At 36.0% G+C, this 18,183-nt stretch overlaps 1 protein-coding gene and 1 long non-coding RNA gene across 4 annotated transcripts in view; both read right to left on the bottom strand.

Moving 5' to 3' along the window:
- Window positions 1–18,183, bottom strand: part of LOC114525121 — a 76,506-nt gene that overhangs the window by 45,562 nt on the left and 12,761 nt on the right. For 2 of the 3 annotated variants that reach the window (XM_028546334.1, XM_028546335.1), the window contains exons 2-3: window positions 16,269–16,360; window positions 8,077–14,630 (exon numbers count right to left, since the gene is read on the bottom strand). The exons of the other annotated variant lie outside the window; for it this stretch is intronic. In XM_028546334.1, the coding sequence (XP_028402135.1) occupies window positions 10,216–13,965 (3,750 nt within the window). In that variant the 5' untranslated portion in view covers window positions 13,966–14,630; window positions 16,269–16,360 and the 3' untranslated portion in view covers window positions 8,077–10,215. Of the gene's footprint in view, window positions 1–8,076; window positions 14,631–16,268; window positions 16,361–18,183 lie in introns of those variants that run through there. 3 annotated transcript variants of the gene reach the window in all.
- On the bottom strand, window positions 565–2,542 carry LOC114525135. Its single transcript, XR_003687152.1, has 3 exons — window positions 2,434–2,542; window positions 1,933–2,026; window positions 565–659 (listed from the first exon to the last, which is right to left on the bottom strand). It is a non-coding gene; the product is annotated as an uncharacterized LOC114525135 (long non-coding RNA).

The raw sequence follows: 18,183 nt of genomic DNA, 5'->3' as shown, positions 1-18,183 counted from the left end.
CTAACTAATAATTTATGACATTGTTTTGAAGACCAACAATGCACAAGATGAGATGAATGGTAATTTCAATAGAGATTGCTTTGTTCTTGTGATATAAACAGACTATAAATTCTTGGTCGAAAGCCTCTGAGGAAGGAAAGGAGTTAATTTGACAATGGAATAAACAGATTTGAAACTAGAGGCTTATAAAACAGGACGATGGTTGAGACATGAAATTCGACTTCATATGCCAGTTTTCGTCAGATAAAACAAATATAAATGTGTCAATTTCTACCATAAAAGTCACGCTATGATCTAATCTCACAGCCTTAACTTTACTTCACTTTTACTACAGTTATAAAAGACAAATTTGCTGAAGCCAATCGGTTAATTGTTGACAAGCAACATGATATGCTATAGTAAGACGAATATAGGATATTTAGGAGCAAGATTTAGAATTTATTCAAGGTTTTGCTAAACGTTTTAACATGACGCCACAACGCTGTGTCGTGTTTAGCATACTTCGCTGTTGACGAAGTAAAATGATTTATAATCTTCAAGAAAGAAACAAGAACGTACCTTTATCAATTCTTGGAGCCCATAACCCAACTACGTTGCCATAATTCAGCGAGATTTAAGTGAGAAATAAACCAAATAGACGCTAAGAAATGAACACAAACCTAGCGAACAAGAATACACCAAACACTCTGATGGTATCCTGCTGGTTATTTAATGAACTCAAGTCATGCATACAGGGTGTATGACAAAACACTATAATTTGCATAAGTTGATATCGCTTGATATCGCAGAGAGCATTTCAATATCCATGCATGCGACAAATTATGCTCCTGATATTTGACGTATTTGACATTAGAATAACCACACAAAGTTCAATTACGGAATATCCAAGCATGAATTGTGTTCACGCACCCTTTGGATCAATTAGTGATAAATTACGCCAGTTGCAGTTTTCTAAAACACTCTACAGGGTGTCCCAAAAAAAACGAAAACTATTGAAATCACCCATAACAATGCCATTGTTAGAGTTTGAATGCCTAAGCACTCTGTTGGGCCCACAAGTGTATAAATCGGGGTTGCCATAAGCATTTTTATATGCATACAAATGATGCAGTCAAATTTACTTGTTCGCAAAACTGATATTCATTAACAATATTTACAATTTACAAATATGGATAACATTATTTAAATGTGCATCTCAAGGACCATGACCTTCGACATGTCCCCTTTCTCTAGCAACACAAAGTATTTAGCATTTTATAAGTTGCATTAAATCCCCACGGGCTGAAATTCGTGAACACAACATTCAAATTTTAACAATGAGTGATTTCAATAGTTTTCGGGTTTTTTGGGACACCCTGTATACTGTAGAACCAGTCTAATTGTGTTATTGTCTAATTTTCTTTGTTAATATTCCTTATTACTGATTTTGTCTTGTGTGGGCGAGATCTTCCTAATTGAAAGCAAGGATCCTCCTCGTATGGAAGTGACCAGAGATTTTCTACCGTGCAGATCTACACTAAATGTGCTGTTCCAAAGGTATTTGTTTAGTCCCAGAAACATAAATGTTCAGTTACCAATTGAATACAGGATTAGTCAAAAAAGCCTATATGTGAATTTTAATCAATATCATAAAATCAGTAGCGGACCAAGGCAAGAACACATGCAGAGAAACTCCATTTACTTAGCCCCGTTTATAGAACAAATATTTTTGTACGGCACACTCAATTTTTTCAAGGCAGGCCAAAAGACATTGGCGCCGTAACTCAGCCTGTTTACGGTTATTTTTCATTTTTGGCCTGAATAACCCAATAGAATATTTTTGGCGCCCATAACCACACCGCAGTTGCTATATAAGTCAGCAGATTAAGAAAGCACAGATGCGCTTTAGTCATGTTAAAGTTTCAAAACTTATGTCAAACTAATCCACCTTACCTAGTTTCTTCTTCTTTATCAGTTTCAAATCTTTCAGACAGCTTTGTTCTTGTGATGTAGACAACAGACTGTAAATTCTTAGTTTTGAAAGCCTCTGAGGAAGGAAAGGAGTTAAATTGACAGTGGAATAAACAGATTTAAAACTAGTGACATATGAACAGGAAACTTGATGGTTGATATGGTCCTGTGATAAAACAAATATATTTATATCTTGGTGCCAAGTATTACCATAAATGACACGCTATGACCTCATCTCAAAGCCTTAACAGCAATTTGCTTTTACTATCAAATTTGCTGAAGCCAATCGGTTAATTATTGAAAACCAACATGATATACTATAGTAAGACGAATATAGGATATTTCGGGGCAAGATTTTAAATTTTATTCAAAATTTTGCTAAACGTTTTAACATGACGCCAGAGCGCTGTGTCGTGTCTAGCATACTTCGCTGATGGCGAAGAAAAATTATTTATAATTGTCAAGAAAGAGACAAGAACGTACGTTTATCAATTATTGGAACCGATAATGCAACTACGTCGCCATAGTCCAACGTGATTTAAGTCAGAAATAAACCAAATAGACGCTAAGAAATGTACACAAACCTAGCGAACAAGAATACACCAAACACTGAGATTATATCCTGCTGGTTATTTTATGAACTCAAGTCATGCATACAGGGTGTATCAAAAACACTATAATTTGCATAAGTTGATATTGCAGAGGGCATTTCAATATCCGTGCGATTAATTATGTTTCTAATATTTGACGTTTTTGACATTAGAATAACCACACAAAGTTCAATTACGGAATATCCAAGCATGGCTTGTGTTCACCCACCCTTTGGATCAATTAGTGATAAATTACGCCAGTTGCAGTTTTCTAAAACACTCTGTAGAACCTTTCTAATTGTGTTATTGTCTAATTTTCATTGTAAATATTCCTTATCACTGATTTTGTTTTGTGTGGGCGAGATCTTCCTAAATGAAAACTAGGATCCTCCTCGTATGGAAGTGACGCTGCAGAGATTTTCTACCGTGCAGATCTACACTAAATGTGCTGTTCCAAAGCTATTTGTTTAGTCCCAGAAACATAAATGGGCAGTAGCCCCGTTTATAGAACAAAAATTTTTGGTACGGCACGCTTAATTTTTTCAAGGCAGGCCAAAAGAAATTGGCGCCGTAACTAAGCCTGTTCACGCGTTATTTTTCTTTTTAGGCCTGAATACCACAAAATTTTACAAAACACCCAATTGAATATTTTTAGGGCCCATGACCACACCGCGGTTGCTATATAAGGCAGCAGATTAACAAAGCTGACATGCATCAATAGAAGCAAATGAACATGGTTTACTTGACAAAATAAAGGAAATAAAGACAACTTGTTAGATCATCTGGTAATCATGCCATAAAGGCCTTCTAAAAAATTTATCCTTCGAACAAAAAACGGATATTTTACTTCGTGTTATAGTGTAGGTATTTTGCATTTTATAACGTGTTGAATGACTTCAGTGCCTTAGGCTTCTATTAAAGCATTAGTTTTCATATCCCACCAGAGCTTTTCCTGCTGTTCTTTCCTACCATTTTGCAGTTATTATTTAATCTCCGCATGATCAACAATAAAAAATTGCTTATGAATTGAAAGAACATTCGAGGCTTACCTTCGCTCAAATCCGATTCAAAATTGCTGATGCAACTCAATATTTTCGGCACGGTCTCCATGCTTTGACAGGTCGAGAACATCTTTTAAACTGTCTCCGCACGGATAAAATTACTAGTCTGTAGACTTATATTATGTCTGTTTACAGGACAAAATTTAAAAGTGCCGTGCCATTTTCTGCCAGCGTGCAAAGAATTAAGTGTGCCTGGCCAAAAATGCTTGTCGTGTAAACGAGGCTTCACTTACTGCATGGTCATGGCCACCAATAAAGATATATGGCGGACTATCGGTGACATACGAGAACCAGTGAACTAGGCTTGAAGCCTGGTTTTCATAAGTCATCGACAAATGGCGAAGGATATTGCCAGAGATCACTGGAGGATAAAGTGCTGTGTTATTTTCCATAAATTTTCTTGATCATTGGTTATCAACAATACATCGCCAACTGTCGGTGGTTAAGAAGAAGGCCAGGTTTATAAGCCAGGTCGATGTTTATTGTTGGTGAATGCAGGAGAATAAAGGGCTTTCTTATTTTAAACAAAATTCGTCACCAGCCAACACCTATCATCGCCGACTGTCGGTGGTTAAGAAGAAGGCCAGGTTTATAAGCCAGGTCGATGTTTATTGTTGGTGAATGCAGCAGAATAAAGGGCTTTCTTATTTTAAACAAAATTCGTCACCAGCCACCACCTATCATCGCCGACTGTCGGTGACATATGAAAACGACGCTTATCGAAGCGACAGATGAAACTACACGTTCTGTCTTTCAGAAAACAAATTTACCTTGCATGTGTTATAGTAATGGTAATCCATCCATGGAGCTAAACTCAGCGGTTAATAATAATGAAGTGACGACATTCAATAAGAAATAAACGCATTGTTCAGGAGATAGAAATTATATTCTGACAAACTCCTTCCAGCGGAAAGAACTCCTCAGCAAGCCCAAAATGCAGGAATTCAAGTCATAGAGACTGAAATAAGGTTTCAGCTAATTTGGTCAACCAATCTGGCAACCCTGGTTCTTGGTGTAATTACCTCCAGGTGATATCACACCAGAAAACTTTTACACTCATTGACTGCGCGTAATATAAGAACGTTAACAACCACAGATATAGAAAATTAGAAAATTCAAAAACTGAGTGAAATATGTAATAAAATGGTTAACGGTTTACAAATGATTACAAATCTATACAAATTACAATAAATGCTGGCAACAGCATCTATGATTAAATATCAAGCAGATATGTACTTGTGTGCACCAGACACTTTCTAAGTCATAATATCCTATTTTAACACTTGATATTAGTTTGCTTGCAGATCAATATAGTTGTGTGTTCGTTTATTAAATACACCACGTTTTATTAGTTAACAAAAAAAAGCTCTCCCATTCGTATGCCTTATACAGATATCTTATTCTCATAAAAAAATATTCACATCAGCTGGGTTTCCACTCGGAAAATTTATTCCTGGTTCAGACTACAAATATCTTCCTTCCCAAATAAAAAACGAACGTTCTCTGTAATGTACATAGTTCTTGTAGTTTTATCAGGGGCATAACTAGAACGATAATTAAGGTGGTGTTTATTCATATATTCAGTTCTACCCAGTGAACTCTATACAACTGGAACGATAAATCCTGACAAATATACCTATTCAGCAGACAAAATAGTTTTTCTGAGTTTTGAGACGAAATACTTGATGCCAGACGTTGGGCTGTGTGTCAAATTAAAGCTATCGAGAAGTTATATTTGATGTAGAAATTTCAAGACTACAACTGCAAAGGAAATATTAAAAAAAAACAATTACCAACTGGGAAAAAACGGGAAAAAAATTGTATAATATTCTATCTTTATTTTAAAGAAGAAGGGATGTAACAAGAAGTATTAATCATAATGGGTAATGCGGGCTCAGGTAGTAGAAATGTATAAAAGAGTTGTAATTTCATAAAATATTATTATTTAATCTACTGAACTGAGTGACTAAAATGATATGTGTAACAGGTGTGTCCGGGATTTACGCACCGAGGGAGGTTGAAAGTTTTAGTACAAGATTAAATTATTGTTATCTGAACAATCATACACTAAAGATTGAATCAAATAAGTTATTTGTTCTACTTATCTCCATTCGTTAAAATTCCTTCACTTTTGCTGTCGTTATTGCTGCCAGCGTAATATTTTGTTTCTGGATCTATATATAAAACTGAATCAATATTGCTATATTCAAAATGAAAATAATTATTCATAAAGATTGGGCGAGGTTCAAGCCTGATTTTGAAGCGGAAGAGGAACTCTCTAAATTTATTTGTATTCGATTGTTTGCATTTCTTACCTATTTCTTTTATACTGCAGGCCCGAGAAGACAAGCACTAGTTGGCGACTTTTTATCGACAGAACATGCAGCTGTTTAAACACCTTTGGTAAAATATTTTTGCCAATATGGTATATGTAGAGGCAGATATCTGGATGATTTGTCGTTAATTTAGGTTAAAATTTATTCCATCAAAATATGTGGGCCCTGTATACGAGATTTTACATCCGAGAGTTAGAAAAAATTTCTTTGTATAAGAAAAAAATTTTTATAATATCATTATTATTATTATTATTATTTATTTAAAAATAAGATAATCTTCTGCATAAAAAATTAATTTACGCTTTGTAGCCAATGTTGAGGATATACCGGAAAGATTTGTCGTTTGTCAATAATACTAATAGAAGATAAATAATAGATATTTTACTTACTCTATCTTAATTCTCATCTCTCTTCCTTGGTAATATAAAAACATAAAAATCGTTTTGTTTTGTGCTAAATTAAAAATGGACAGTCAAGGGGCATTAAATACTGTTTGGAAATGTTTGTTGTGCACTGTTTTCGTAGCATTAACTCTTCGTGTTCTTATGAATCATTACTACATGGCAGCGACGTAAGCTTTTCTGTCCGCTGTGGAATCGACGATTTCCCTGCGACGCTTAGAAGGTATCATTCGTTTTACAATCATGTTAAAAAGAGCATTATGAAGCTAGAAATTCGCATCATTTTTGTCCAAGTGAACAGGTCAGGATAAAACCTCATCCCAAGAACTCGCTATATACTTGTTTCCAGCTTGTGGAAAAGAACAGGGAGTCTTTGGCAAGGTTGTTTTATGTGCTTTGGATTTTTATTTCACAAATGTCGTCATTGCTACATTTCTGTCAAGTATGACACAAATTATTTTCTTACCAAACTTGTCATGTAAAACGAACAATACATGTATGTACGTCGTTTGTACAGACGAACAATGTATGTATGTATGTACAAACACTATACTCACTATGATACTCTAAGTATTTGGAAACAAGCATAATATGAGATTCATTTGTCTATAAAGGTCAATATTTTCAATGTGTATATTTGATTATTTATTCCAGAACAACGCAATTTCTCCCTTGTGTATTCGGGACATACAAGGCACAAGATACAAAAATCAAAATCTGGCTTTTACATTGCAAGCCTTACTTTTAGTATGTCAAATAGCATTATACATGGATTTTAAAGGTGGTGATTTTAATGCAATTACCAGGCCAACCTATATTGAATGGCAAAAAGCGATACAATTTTCTTGTGATGAAATCTGTTTCCAAAGAACTTCTATATTGTAGAAATGGTTTGTACATATAGGACTTAGCCAAATGTAATTTGTTAAGGTGGCGATCATTATTTTTTCATAGTAAAGAATAAAAAATCTCTTGTATGGTGATTCCTTACTATACCCAATTTATCCCTTTTTATCTCCTTATTCCAAGAAATTTTTGTCTTAAAACAAATATAGGTAAGAGGAGTTTTTCTATTTTAAAAACTATTTGGGATTTTTAATATTAATTTTCTCATATTGAGAATATCCGAGATTAAGATAATCTTTCTTATATCAAGAAATAATTTACTCCGTTGAAGAAAAATATTTCCAATTATAAGAACAAAATTTCTTGTGTCAAAATCTGTAAATCCGTTGGCTGAATAATTTCTTATTTTAAGAAATTACTTTCTAAACGAGATTTTATATCCTAGAGTTTGAAAAAACTTCTTTGTATAAGAAAATTTTCCTTGGCATAAGAAAAAAGTTCTCAAGATAAGATACATTTTCTCCATGAGAGAATGACTTTTTTCTGTGGTATAGTCATTGTAGAAGTATATACCTGCATTATTTGTCGTTTGTGAAACAGGACTCCAGTCAGTCGAGTAATAATTACCCTATAGGAATGAAGGGAAGAGGTTTGTAAACAGCCTGAGAGAATTGTAACAGAATTGTACTGTAACAAACTTAACGAGTCATCGCTTGTTTATTTTGTCAGCCAATCACATTTTAGCACAGGTCTTTAACTATCCAAGAGCATTTCTTTAAGGATGAGAACATAAAGTGACCACTGAGCTATATTAAAATCCTGGAGGACTTATATTTATTCATCTTTGATTTTTGTTTACAGTATATTACTGTATTATTCTTATTTAACGAGTAAAAAACAAAGTTTTCGAAACCATTTCAGTGTTTGCTTGGCGACTGGCTAGCGAAAGAGCCGGCAAGAATACTGCAGCGCATTCTATAAATAAATAAACTAAATACTGTATGCGATATAATAAATCCCTTATTAACCGAATACGTTCTGTTCGTACTGGAAAAACATCAGACCTCGTTTTTTATGTACGGACCTCGCTATCGTTCGTTCCGTACTGTCAAGACCTCGGTCTGATATTTTTCTAGTACAGGTTGAGCAAGAAGCCACTTCCTCGTTCAATTTTTTGAACAGAAGAAAAAAAACCCAAAAATGTGATGCGAAAAATATTCTCGAAAAAATATTTTCGAAAAAATATTTTCATCGAATCTAGGAGGGGGACGGACCAACTTTTCACTTTGTATCGAGGTATGTCGGTGGAAACTGCCATGAGCAAAGGAAGCAAGTGGCGTCGGCAAAGCTCAAAATCCGACATCTTTCTTACTTCACTTTCTGGCCAAGAGCACGTCCTCCAGGAATTATAGTATAGCTCAATGGTCGTGGCCACTCTTTCGTTCTTATCACAAATGACGTCATACCGTGCATCCATAACTGAACACACGACGGTTCAATGATATCTGTTTGCTAAATACATCACCCTCCAATTAAACTTCTAACTACGACCCTGGGTACAGTCAGAGCCGCAGCTAGACCTCTTAATTTGGGAGGAGGGGTGTATATTGATATATTCATGTTTATAAACCTTAAGAAGAATAGTGTACAGAAGAAGCCGGGCATAAGACGAATATAATTTATGAATATATTCCCTGCCCCACAATCTGAAAAACTGTCTAGAGCAATGTACATTTAACGTAGCAAAACATAGTCGTCCCATTAGTTTTTAACCACCCTGGTACCTGCAATTTGATATTACACGAGAAAACTTTAGGGATGTAAGACAAACACCGAAATAAGAATTTCAACAACAGAGTGAAATCATGAAATAGATTACAAAATTAGGAATCTATACAAATTACATGCTGGCAGTAGGCAAATATTTAAATATTCAGCAGTATTCTTGTCATGTGTACTTGTGTGGACCAGGCACGTTCGAAGTCATAAAATCCTATTTTACCACTTGATGTTAATTTGTTTACAAATAAGCTACCTATAGTGTTAAATAAAAATCTAAGCTTGAGTACATGAAATTATGATACTGATCATCTGTAGGATTTCTAACTTCACAATGTCGAACGCATTAAAGATAATGATTAAAGATATTTTTCATTAAAGATATGTTTCGAACATAATATTTTGTTTTGAACATAATATTATTCAAATTTCACGCAAGTTTTTACAATTTTCCAGTTCCCCCTTCAGACTTTAAATATCTTCCTTTCCGTGCAGCTAATAAAATGTCCCGATAATTTACATAGTTCTTGTAGTTCCGATAACTTTCTTTTTCATCAGCATCAGACGTTTTGACCATAATACAGTTACTATTAATTACTATAATTTCTACCATTATTTCATAACCAGCGCAATTACCATCACCACCATCGTATAGACCAGCCACCATCACCAACATCATAGATGAGAACTATAACCACAAACATGACTGCAATCAGCCCTACTATAATGAACATCTAGAACAACACCATTGGCATCAGTGACAATGTTTAAAGACTTGTTTCTTTCAGATGTATTCAAAATATCATTTTTGTTTTGTTTAATAAACTGTAACCCCAGTTAGGGAGGCAAGGGAGTGCTATCACTTGCCCAAGGTGAACTCCCAGACAAACGGAGGAAAGGAGGTGTCTTACTTCTCCATTCTAGACCAGCTCCAAGCAAAGTCTAGCCGTTGCCCGAAACATTAAGAAATGATAGTTCTTCATGCTATTGTTCACTAAATCCATTATGAAATATCCTGCCCGAAAAATCAATTCCAAAACATCTGTCGTTCATAACAAAGCCTTTATAAATAAAGTCTTCTCCTATTGGTTTTCGTTCTGGTGTGAATGGGTTCACTTCAGTTATTTTTAAGAACAAAGATATTCTCATCTAATGGGTATAAACAACCTGCGGGGAACCGAAAATTTAAGAAAATATACAGCTTTGTGTAAATTTTCCTAAAAACCTTTTCCGCGAGACGAATTTATTCGGGTTAAAGAAAGAATTGACTACTGAATCTCGCTAAATAAATTATATCGTCCAACAAAGGAAGTCGTTGTTTAATATCGTCCAACAAAGCAACTGCCCGTCGCTTAATATCGTCCAACAAAGGATTTTCTGGAATAGACAGTCGAAGAAACACCATATCGCCTTTGTGGTCAGGAAAAGCCAGCACGTCCTCTTTTGGGGAAAGTTTAATTCCTTGGCTTGACTTAAAAACCTTCAAGTATCGTTGAGGGGAATGGTCGAGAATCGCGCCAGAGTCCATGTCAAGAAATATTATCAGGTTATCAAATAAATTTAATACAATTCCTCTCTTGTGAATAAAAAATGATCTGGTTACCGAATGAGCAGAATTGAATCCAGACATTATATTTTGAGATACACCAGTGTCCAGATCAATTATCTGACTCTTTTTAACAATAAAGTGCATGACTACCGCGACTTTGGAGTCATTACTGAAACTTACTGCGACTGAATCATTGCTAAATACATCGTGATAAAAGACTTCATATTCGGTATTTCTTTTCCAAATATAACATTTATTCTTATTACAACCAGAGATAAAGGCACCACCAGGCGAGATTTCCACTTCCATCTTAGGCTCAATATCAGGCAAATTGAAAATTACAGGACCATCAACATCTCTGACATCGAGAACTTTCACGGGTTCGAAGCTTCCGAGAGCCAAGCTGACAAAGCCTTCAGAAAAACCAATTGGCTTTGAATGACTGAAATCAGACAAGTCGTCTAGCGCCACGTCCTGACTGTGAGTAAACACGATCTCTAAATTTTCATCTACCGGGTATCGCGTTAATTTGGGAATCTCGTCAATAAATTGACTAATCACAAACAAGAAATCTTCCGACCACCAGCATAAAAACTTTAACCCACATTGACTGCTTTTGAAACGTTGTTGAACTTGGCTGGTATAGACATTCCATACGTTGATATATCCATCTGAGTTGCAGGATGCAAGTCGAGAGCCGTCAGGAGAAAACGAACTTGAATAAACTTCCGTTGGACGGGACAGACAGGAATGCTCTTGTGTAGGAGCTAATGTCTTAACGACAATTATTTTAGCAATATCTGAATAGAGCCACAGATTATCTTCTAAAGTTGGTATTTGGATTGCACGGAAAAAAAAGCGAGGAAGACCATCAAGATAGTTCCAAGCAACAATCGCAGTCAAAGGAATACTTTCTGTGTAACTCGAATAACAAAATTCTTCCGAAGAAAAAATACACTCCACACCTTTGCAGATCCACGGACACGAAATTATACAACCTTTTCCACCATTTATATTAATTGACCTTATTTCTAACTGTTTAAAATTTGATTGCTCAAATCCCCGCTGAAAACATCGTTCACATTTTCTACTCTTTAACACATCTGGTTTCTCCCTATCCCCGTGAGATGATTTTCGCTTATCACTTCTTTGCAATGTGATTGCGTTCCAAACACAAAACGAATATCCCGAATAAGATGAAGATTCTGAATTTGCAATAATAAATAACCCTGTGATGCTAAAAGAACACCAACGAACACGAAATCCAGCACAAAGCGACGACAGGAGTTTTTGTTTAGCAACGTCCCATAGTTTAATGGTGTTTGAACCATAGTTAGTCACCAGTCTTTTGCCGTTAGGGGAAAATGCACAGGACTGGAACGTCTCTTCATTTCCAGGGAAAAATGGGACTTCCTTTCCCCCAGCAATGTTAAACGCCGTTTCCAGTTCACCAAATAATATGAGCGAATCGTCTGGAGAAAATGTACAGCATTGAATTCTTTCCAATTTTGTCGAATAACTCATAATTTCAACTAAAGTTGGTAGGGATATCACATGGATAAAATTATCTACTCCAACTGCTACACTTTTCTCATCGTTAGATAAAGCAACAGCTGTAATACAATAAAGGTCATCGGATATCCAGACTGCTCGCGGCAAAACCGAAACTTCGTAGGAATTCGACGCGACAAAAGGTGAAAGGTTTGATAGTAGCGTCTCCGCCATTTTCCTCTCATCATCGCTCAAATAACCTTCTGGAGAACGGGTAAGAACCGCTTGTAAATACCATTGTGAAATCGTTGAAATTATTGAATATTTGTTAAAGAGCCGCAAGTGAAAATAGTCAAATTCAATGACATGGTACGAAATGCAGGCGCGTAAATCTTCGTTTTTAATCCAGGAACATTTCAGTAATGTGAGCCAGAAATGCTGCAATTCACGAGAATTGTTTACAGTTATCATATAATATACGATAATAAAATCAACTGACCAAAACACACCTTCCTCCATTTCAGACTTTTCTAGATGTTTTAAACCATGTTTCAGAGCGTATTTCACGTCATTAGTAAACTTCACCTCAAGTCCTTTATCTTTAATTTCTTTAAAAACCTTTTCACATAAAAGCCAAAGCGATCTATTTCCATCATCGACCTTGACAGTATACTGGTGATCTTTGTAGCATTTAGCTAGAAACCAATCAATAACGGATTTGTGAAAAACGGTTAACATGTCATCTGAAACGTACAACAAACACGATACGGTTTCATTAATTTTGTTGATGATGTCTTTCGTTTCGCGACAATCTGGAGCTAAACCAAAAGCCTGAGCGACAAAAGTGAGGGGAAGAGATTCTATGGAAGCAGCCAGCATTGCCAAAATTTTCATCACATCAAACTTTTCATGTTTTATCGCGCTAAGCTCGTCTTCAAGGCGTTTAAAATATGGTTCGTAAACAGAATTCAGTCCTTCTGGGAGAAACTCCATGACGTCATTATTTGTTATCTTTTCAAGATCATAGCGAGCCTTTAGCTCAGATTGAAAATGATATGCATAGAGAAATGAGCCCTGGCATTTGGCAACAAAAATGGAAAGTAAACTAACAGTTTTATTTCCGCCAAAATGGTAAAGATACGGATGATCCTCATAGAAATCATCCCTCATCTCACTTTTATCCACTTTCCTGCCGACTAAACTTGGAAAACGTTCTTTAAAATAAAGTTCAAGATCTGAGTTATTGTTGTCATCAACATTCGCAATGTTCGTCTTTTGATTGTCTCTTAGTCTCAGATCAGCAACGGAAATCTCTGGCCTGCTCGTCACCAAGATTTTGATGTACTCGGGAAGATCAGGAAAATATTCAGCAATCAAATGCGTAATTTCATTCTTATTATCTGCAGCACTTTCATCCAAGCCATCGATCACGACTAAACGTGGCTCTTTTATTGCCAATTCATCTAAGGGATTTTGCAAATATATTCGAAATGCATCTTTCAGATTTTGAACTTGATGAGGTCGCTTCAACTGATCAAGAAGCTTCTCTTTAAAACCAGGGACCTTCTCACACATCTGACTTGCGAGAGACTGCAGCATCACCATAGGATCTCTTAGGTTTGAATCACTGAAATCACAAAAGTGGCAAGCAGCCAGCTTTCCATTCTTCTCAAAATCTTTACAGATTTTAGCGGCAAACACGCTTTTACCAAATCCTGGTCCAGCTGTTATTAACTTTATTCTTGAATCGCTGTCACACATTTCAAACCACTTGTTAACTTTCTTTAACAACCACTCTCTTGTTCCAGGAAGGAAAAAATTCACTTTTCTTCGTATTTTTCCCATAAAATTATGCTTAGCAAGTTTTCGCAATAAATCTTCATCACTTTTCATCCTGGATCTTTTCTCAGGAATGGTGTCCCCGGGTATTGATAGCGTACGCTTGGCCAATGACTGACGCATTTCATTTACAGCATCTCGTGTCTCTTCAGCGACTTGTGTTACATTATTTATACCAGCTTCAATTGCTTTAAGCAATTTAATACACTCATCTTCGTGTAGTTTCCAATCTTTCAGCTTTTGCACATACACTACTTCTTTAGGCCCAAGAGGACATTTTTCTAAATCGTCTACATCACTCTGTGAAACGCCCAATTCTACTATCGCCTGGGAGATTTTCTTCCATAAAGACTGAAATTTTGAATTGTCAACTCGAGTGGATGTTACATGTGCAATAACTTCATTTCTGTAACACTTGTTCTTGCGATATTCGCTTGCTCTGATCTATCAGTATCCGGAGGCATTACATCCCATCCTGTTGATGGAAAACCACAAATGTTCCGAAATAGAACTGTAAGTAATGTGACATCAAAGGTTTTGGAATCTGGGTTGCCAGACGGAGGAAACAGCAAATCCCACTGGGAATTATTAATAACTCGAGGTTTTAACTTTTGAAGAGATGTTTTGTTTGCAGCCAGTACTCCAGGTAGACTAACAGGTGGATGGATGGTATCAAATGTATTTCTCAAAGCCTCAGTTCCTTTGTCAACCAAAAGTCTACTGAGTCTTGTGAAATTTGCCTTTTCTTGCAGATCAACAGAAGCCATGGTATTTGGCAGGGTTAATTACTGTAACAAAATTTCACAGTAGTTTTTTTAATTATATAGGGCACACCCAGAAAAAGAATTAGGTGAAATAGAGTTACATATTGTGAATTTCAATTTTAATAGGCTATATATCTTAGATAATCAAATAGAAATTCATATTACTGAAATGATCATCTTTAACTTGATAATATTCTTCATATATACAACCACATTATCTGATCATCGTGCATGGACAATCGGATGGAACTTAAACTAAATTAGACGAAAGGATTCTTTCTGTGGAAATTTTTTTGTAAAAAAACACGTGGTCGTGGGTGAAAAAACTTTTAGTCAAACTTGCTTACAATCTAGTTTGACCGGTCTAGGGGGCTGTTTATATGGAGACCGGGCTAGCCCACTCACCCGGCCAGCCCGGTAAGCGGGATCTCACTACATTGTAGATTTTATAGAAAAAATGTTTTGCGTTTATATGGCCAAACGGGTTGGCCCGCTTGCCGATATATCGCTTTGAACAAGCGAGATCTCGATTACTGAGATGAAGATTTCTCCATGTCAACACACGCAAGCGGGCTGGTCCGGTTGCCAGGGTGAAAACTTGTAATGTACAAATGCACATCATGTACGTTTTCATGTGGTTTTTCAAAATAGCCGAAACCTGTGAAGCTTCTGTGTCTTCAGTAGTCGCCGAAAAAGTGAATACGGTCCAAAAACCCAAACGAAAGAACTTCAAATGGCAGCCGGATATGGTAGAGCATCTAGTAATTGATTGTTTGCTGGAATACAAAACTTAAAACGTAAACTGGCCAGCCCGTGGTCTCAATATAAACGGGAAAAAATGTATCTCACTTACGGGGCTGGCCGGGTAAGCGGGTCCCTAAATGTAGAAATTTTTAAAATCAAGTGGGGCTGTCTATGCATCCGTCCGGATATGGCAAAAAATATACCAGATCTGGTCACACTGACCCAACTCAGAAATCGACACACTAATCTCAGTGAATTAATTGCTCACTATATGTGCTGGCTTTGCGATTGCTAGAAATAGGTGAAACTTCCTTCAAACATTCCTTCATCATTTCCTCACTCATGTTCAAAGAATATTCGAGGCTATGCCTCAGTCAAATCCGATTGAAATGCCAAATAAAACACGCCATTTTTTAACTACCAACATCATATGTCATATAGGCAGGTGGGGAAATAAAAGAAACGCAATTTGCGACATTATTTTGTAACGTCTTAACAGAATGATACAACACTGCGTCGGGCAACAATTTATAATCTTTAGAAATGATTGCAATTTATACTTTTTAAATCTTGAGGCAACAATTCAATTACAGCGTCTATATTCTACAGAATCTTAGTCAGAAATGTACTGACAGATGCTCAGAAATGTACACAAACCTTGGGGATAAAAAACACAAATCACTTTATTCTATCCTGCTGGTTATTATTTATTCAGCTTTGGTATATGTTTATAGCTTCATAATTTCAGCCGGGGAAGAGGCATGCGAAGTTGTGTGGTCTAATGCTTTTTGTAAATATTTCATCTTACTGATTTCATCTCGTATTGGACTATAGCGACATGAAGTATTGTATAGATTCTTTCATCTCACATATTACATTATCTCTTTAAATATATCAACAGTCTTTAATGTTTCCTACCTTCGACTTCGTTAAACGAACCACCATAAACGATCATTAAAGATGACAACGTAAATAATATATTTTTCTTCACATGATAAAAGTTCTTATTTCTAAAAGAAAAACCACATCATGATGTAATTCCACACAGCTTAAGATAAAGTTACTCCACAGTTTATTTGTTAAACACGATGATCTGGTTAGTAATTGTCCAGCAAGTTAATACGTGGCTTTAGAAACCAACAATATGTGAGTCGGTGAGATGAGAAAACTTAAGATATCAAACAAAGCCGGTTTGAAGCTTTTAATACGACGCCAGAGCGCTGTGCCGCGGTTATTTAATTTGTCGACCTAAAGCTTACTTCGTGTGACAGGATCGTGACTAAAACACCACACGAGTAACACGAGTTACATACGAGTACATACGAGTGACATACGACTACATACGAGTACATACGAGTGACATACGAGTACATACGAATGACATACGAGTCAGGCTATCTTTAAAATGGGGAACGGCTAACGGGGGAACGCGCGGCCATAAAATCGTCATTTTTGTGTGGCAATGTAATAATTTTTTTCGGTACATGCACAGTCTGAAATTTCGTGTTTTTATTTGCTTTCATTGATAAAACTGATCCGACCTATAGTGAGATTCTTCACGTGAACATCGGACAAAAATGCACATTTGTTTAATCGTTTTATCGCGTATTTTCCGGCTATGTTTCATGGAACAACTAGGCAGCTTTAAAGATGCTTTTACTGGCGAACTAAGAAAATTTCCGCTTTTTACTGTAATAAAAAGAAAAAAAATGCCAAGTGTATTATATTGACAACAAGACATGGCGATCATAAGCCTGATCCTATGGCATAAAAATGGCTAATTTTGCTTTCTTACCTTTCGAAATCTATAAAACCTAAAAAACCAATATAGCGACAATATAGCGACAATATAGCAACAAAACCTAAAATACTCATCTCTTCAGCTTTTGCTTTATCGGCGAGTCTAATATAGCATAGTCTCCGGCCCTATAGAGCCATTTCGTAGTTATAGTGCTATTCTGATTTTGGTCGTATATCCAACGTATGTACTCGTATGTGACTCGTATGTCATTCGTATGTGCTCGTATGTCACTCGTATGTGCTCGTATGTCACTCGTATGTGCTCGTATGTCACTCGTATGTACTCGTATGTCACTCGTTCATACTCGTATGTCACTCGTATGTACTCGTATGTCACTCGTATGTACTCGTATGTAACTCGTGTTACTCGTGTGGTGTTTTAGTCACAATCCGTGTGACAGTTGTCAATCGAGTCATTTTATTGCTTCAAATTTGCAGGATTTCTTTGCAAAACCTATTCATTTCAAAACAGATATATACTTTTAGCTTTTTTAGGCTTTCCAAAGAAAGGCTTGTTATTGGGATATATACATAAACAGACTATAATTTCTTGGTTGAACGCTTCAGCAGAACGAAAGAAACAATTTGATAGTTGGTTAAATTGAGATTTGTATAGGTAACTAGTTGGTCATAATGAAAATACAGAATCTGGTAGGTCAGAATGAAAAAACAGGATCATTGTTAAAACATTAGTTCACATTCACCGAAGGCGTTAAACGAACGTAAATTCAGTTCTCGAGCGCTAGTGAATTTCTAACGTATGAAGTTGAATTCTTATTGGCAGCATTTGTAATATATGTAAATGTTCATATGCACATATCGTTTATACTTTATACTGTAGAATGTGCAAATTATGAAGAATTTATTGTGCTTCAGTTCGCTAATATCAATTTCGGATCGAACGTAGCTATGTCGGTACCTGTACACGCCTAATCTATAGATCATCAGATTTCCTAACTTATCGTGTCGTACATGTCAAGTAGTTCATAATCGTGCAGAGTTTAAAAATATGAAACGTTTCCAGGCACAGCCA

The sequence above is a fragment of the Dendronephthya gigantea genome, unplaced genomic scaffold, assembly GCF_004324835.1.
Source record: "Dendronephthya gigantea isolate DGI-Jeju-01 unplaced genomic scaffold, DenGig_1.0 000033F, whole genome shotgun sequence".
NCBI lineage: Eukaryota > Metazoa > Cnidaria > Anthozoa > Malacalcyonacea > Nephtheidae > Dendronephthya > Dendronephthya gigantea.
This window is presented reverse-complemented; position numbering and strand designations above follow the sequence as displayed.